Source organism: Copidosoma floridanum, unplaced genomic scaffold, assembly GCF_036245765.1.
Source record: "Copidosoma floridanum isolate Cflo_tuat_1 unplaced genomic scaffold, Cflo_Japanese_pri ptg000001l, whole genome shotgun sequence".
Taxonomy (NCBI): Eukaryota; Metazoa; Arthropoda; class Insecta; order Hymenoptera; family Encyrtidae; genus Copidosoma; species Copidosoma floridanum.
In genome coordinates this window covers 10,410,665-10,415,810 of record NW_028321878.1, presented here as the reverse complement: position 1 = coordinate 10,415,810, position 5,146 = coordinate 10,410,665, and the positions used below count along the sequence as shown (strand labels likewise).

The 5,146-nt window shown below is 35.3% G+C and overlaps 1 protein-coding gene across 1 annotated transcript; it reads right to left on the bottom strand.

The window, feature by feature from the left end:
* Positions 1–1,993: 1,993 nt before the first annotated feature.
* On the bottom strand, positions 1,994–4,220 carry LOC106643316 (uncharacterized). The gene is made up of 2 exons (XM_089591758.1): positions 4,092–4,220; positions 1,994–3,800 (listed from the first exon to the last, which is right to left on the bottom strand). The coding sequence occupies exon 2, from the start codon at positions 3,767–3,769 to the stop codon at positions 2,051–2,053; it is 1,719 nt and encodes a 572-aa protein (XP_089447884.1). The 5' UTR covers positions 3,770–3,800; positions 4,092–4,220; the 3' UTR covers positions 1,994–2,050.
* Positions 4,221–5,146: the final 926 nt, after the last annotated feature.

The following is a 5,146-nucleotide window of genomic DNA, read 5'->3' as shown; positions in this document are numbered from 1 at the left end:
GCTATTGTGTTTTTTCGCCTCTATACGGTTTTGATTATAGGAGTACTCGGATCAATTAAGAGCTATGAATTTTATTTAGCGACAAGATTTACCGAAAATTAAAAAATCCTACAAAATTTGGCGTAAACCCGAATTTCGTGTCTCGCTAAGTTTTCTAGTTTATTCTCTTCCTGCCGGCTTGTACTTTGTTTTCCAAGAGCTTTTTATGCTGTCAAAAGACGATACACCTACATAGGTTTTAAATTAAATGAGGTAATTATTAAAATAAAATAAAATGTCACAGTGTAGAACTACATGTGATAAACCTTCTGTATAACACAAGACTTTGTCCTTAAATGCTTATACGTGCATGCATGTACCAGGCAGCAGGATATCCCAGAGAGAGTGTGGCCTACAGTTTTGTAATATTAATTTATTCACCACCAGCCCAGGCCCCTTTCCTTGTCGTGTCGTAACTCGTAAGCTATATCTACAAGTTTGCACGAAAAACGGCGTAGAGAGTGGGTACATAAAATTGCTTAGCGCTGCTATTATGCGGCTGGTGGTATAGCGTGCAATTGGCGGATTTTACGATAGACGACACAGCCGCTTGTCGTAAAGAGAGAGAGAGAGCGAGAGTGTAAGTATGGGAGGGCGCCGCGAGGAAGAAAAAGTCAATTTGAGCCGCAGTAATTTCGTGGCTTCTACCGCAGCCAAGCATAGAACAATCTTTTTTTTTCCTTTTCTTTTTTTAATGATGGGCTATCGATTTTGCCAAAAAGTTGTCCAGTAGTAAACCGTTGGGCAGTAATGAACTATAAATAATTTTAGCTAAATAAATAAAATACTGTAAGAAAGAGTCTTAAAAAATGGTTCAAAAACATGGGACAGTGAGTTGAGCTTACGTTGGTTCATCCCTATATTTAAAGTCATTTAGGTGTAACAAAACTGTTTAAAGTCGTTAACGGAATTGTCCACTTACTTACCAAAGAGACCAATCAGATAACAATTATATTTGAGTATCACTTTAGCCGCCACTATCGCATACTAAGGTAAGAGTTTGTTTCAGATCAAAAATAGACAATTTATGTGTAGTTGCACGTATTGCTCCAGTAGAAATAAACGAAGAAATAAAAAACAATCCTGTATAACAGTTTTCCACCAAAAAGCCTTTATTCTTATTTACAAGAGTTTAATTTTAAAGTTAGAGCAAGTATGTTTTAGATAAAAGTAGTTTTCTCAATCTTCCTAATAACTGACCTCAAAATTGAAAAAAAAAATTTTAACGAGAACAATAATAAAAACTAGCAGATTTTTGGTACACCAAGGATGACAGCTGTTAAGAGTTAAAATTAGCTCTAAGTTGATCGTGAATAAAGATTTACAAAAGGTTTAGTTTTATTTAAATTTATTTATTTCTGCAGATTATTTGGTAAAATGTACCTGTTTCTCATGGTAATCTATTTTATTTGCACAAGATTTAATGAACACAATTTTATTGACTTACATCGTGAAGTGTAGTTACAATAATTGGTCGTAGTGTATGCATACATATCGTAGTATAAATCATGTTTACTTACATTTATAATAATACATTTTTTGTTATAATAATAATGATAAATTTTGCATGGATTAAAATCAACTGTAAAATTACTCTTATTGAAAAATCTTCAAAATGTAAAATAAATCATACAAAAAAAAACGTATTTACGTGCAGCTAGTAACTATTCTTGAAGCGATCATGGTAGTACATGAATTATTAGGATTATGAAATGCTCACCATAAATATATAAATTTTACACAAGACTCACGATTGAGCACAAAGCCACAAGAAAATTGGAGCGAAAACATTGCTATCACAAAAATATTTTTGTACTTAAACGTATCAACTTTCAGTGCAATCATTGTCTAGATTGTAGTCACTACAAAATGACTTTTCTTTAAACATATATGTATACAATAAAAACAATTGTCTATCATTGAGAAAAATGACAGTTTGAAGATCGATGTTTTCTATCATATCCATAAGACAGAAGGTAATAAAGACATGAGACTTAAGCAAGATCTCACGTTATGCACATTTTTTATGAATCTGTAGCATATGCCTCGCGAGAATTGTAGGTGAGGAGTAAGTTCGCTGACATAAATGGCAAGGATAGTTGTGTTGGGATCTCATGTGTTCGTCAAGTTGGTTTAGTCGATTATATGTTTTTGAGCATGAAATACAAAGATAAGAGTGATACTCACTTATGTGCAGTGCTAGATTTTTCTTGCAATAAAAAATTAGTTCACATATATCGCATTGGACGTAGTGCTGGGAATCCAGGTGTTTTCTTATACTGTCGATTTGACTAAATCTTTTTGGGCAAAAACCACAGGGATAGAGTTTCTTCTCTATATCGGTAGGCTTGTTTTTTTTCAGATCACTCTTTTGGCAAAAGGTTTTCGCACCAAGACAGGAATTGTCGCTCGTGTAAGAGTTACTATGTCTCGCTAGTTCACTGATCTGGTCGTAAGGTTTTGTGACCATGTGGGTAATCATGTGGTGTGCAAGTTGGTCTCCACCTTTGAAGTTTTTTGAGCAAGTGGTACAGTGGAAGAGCTCCTTGTTCTTGTGAATATGATCGGACTGTGCTAAAGTTTTTTTTTTATCAGCTGGTGAATTTTTCATACAGTCGTAGAGCTTTACAATCAAATGTGTATACTCGTGTTTCATGGACTCGTTCTTTTTCTCAAACGTAGTTTCCAAGTATGTTTTCTCTTTTATGTGAGAGGGCTCATGTATCTCTAGATCATTCTTTTGACTATGAACCTGTAACATATGTCTCGCGAGAATAGTAGATGAGGAGTAAGTTTGCTGACATAAATGACAAGGATAGCTGTGTTGGGATCCCATGTTCTCGCCAAGTTTGTTTAATCGACCATACGTTTTTGTGCATGGGAGACGATATGAGTGACACTTACTTATGTGCAGAGCTTCTTTTTTCTTGTGAAAAATTAGTTCACAGGAATCGCATTGGGTGTAGTTCTCGTTCTTTTTCTCAAACGTAGTTTTCAGATTTATTTTCTCTTTTATGTGCGAGCAATTATTATGTATCTTCAGATCGAACTTTTGGCTAAAAGTTTCTGCACATGTGGAGCAGCGGTAGTAGTCCTCATTTATGTGGGAACGCTCATGTATCTCCAGATCGCATTTTTGGCTAAAAGTTTCTGCACACGTGGGGCAAATATATGAATTCTCACATATGTGGGAACACTCATGTATTTCTAGATCGCACTTTTGGCTAAAAGTTTCTGCACATGTGGAGCAGAAGTAGAAGTCCTTATTTCTGTGGGAACGCTCATGTATCTCCAGATCGCACTTTTGGCTAAAAGTTTCTGCACATGTGGAGCAGAGGTAGAAGTCCTTATTTCTGTGGGAACGCTCATGTATCTCCAGATCACACTTTTGGCTAAAAGTTTCTGCACATGTGGAGCAGAGGTAGAAGTCCTTATTTCTGTGAGAACGCTCATGTATCTCCAGATCGCACTTTTTGCTAAAAGTTTCTGCACATGTGGAGCAGAGATAGAAGGTCTTATTTCTGTGGGAACGCTCATGTACTTCTAGATCACTATTTTGGCTAAAAGTTTCTGTACTATTAATGGCGTGGTGGCTGTGCATATGTATTGCAATATCTCTGGGAGATATGAACATTTTCTTGCATGAATGGCATTGATGTAATGACTTACTGCTGTTGTAGTTGAGACTATGCTTGCGGTTGTCGTTCACTTTGGTGCTCGATGCTCTCATAACTAGTTCACGTTGTGGAATTGGTAACGTACTGTGAAATGTAACTAATAAATCACTGGTTTTTACTTGTCTTACATATAAATTAATTTTAGAAAGAAACAATTTATTTGGTTTGAAAACGTGTTACTTGAAAAATATTATTTAATAGTATCCTTTACATAATTATAAGATTTGTAAAAAAATATTAAGGGTATTCAAAAGTTGAAAAAAGTGAGGCTAGAAAGCCTGAGGGATTAGTATAATCCACGTGTTTGTGCTGTAGATAAACAAAGGTGGTTAACGTAATCAACATATATACGCATTTTTCTGCCGACAAACTCACCTTACTGGTACTATCTTCCACTATTAATTATGCTTTTATTCTATAATGGAGAAAAAGGTGGTCTACTATCTCGTCACAATTTAAAATTGATTTTTTTGTTTGCTTCTTACATTACGCAAGGTACATCAAAGTTGTATACATTTGCTACTTAACGAATATCACTACAAGAGTTAAAATAAGGTATTCATAAGCTCGACTTATGCCTTGACCTGTTATAGATGAACTGAAAAATAATATCTAGACGACTACATTTTTGTAAATGAACGTGCTACCACAGGAATGATTTTGAAAGTCACTTATACTTGAATATATTTAACGACAAAAGATATCGTTAATGATACAATAATTACCATATACCCAAAGCAGCATTTAAGCGACGTATCGTAACGAACTGAGTAAGTTGCGTAGTACAGGAAGAGATGGCGTGTAGGTATAATGCACTTTCTTGAATTTTAAAAGCTGCATAAAAACACTAATAATAATAATAATAATAATAACAATAACAATAATAATAATAATAATAATAATAATAATAATAATAATACACAGACGTACGCGTATGGACAAAATTAAAAGGTGAAAAAAAAGAGTGTGCAAGTATCAGTCATAAGCTCGGTCGTGAGTGCTGTAGTTTCCACCGTTTTCTTGTCGTAAAATAATAACCGCAAAGTTTGGAAAAGCAACGACTTACTTCGAGATCCAAACAAACTTTTCCCCGCGTTTATATTTGCAGCGGGAAATGATGAGCAAGACAAATTGGTGTACCTCAAAACTCACAAATGACAATCATTGAAATCAAAAGTCGAAATTCAAATTTATCACTTGAAACTTTACTCGCGAGACTGTCACGAAAGCTCAGAGTCGAAACGACGCAGCTTTCAGTTGTGTATTTGCATTACCTATATACCCAAGCGATATCCCGAGCGATGCTACATGCCACGAGATTTCCTAGCGCACGAAACGCGCATACAAAGGCACTCGATCGTCCCGAAAGGGCGAGAGAGGAGCTGCGGGGGGCAAAAGCTCTCGTTTGGTACATTTTTTTTCATTGGCAC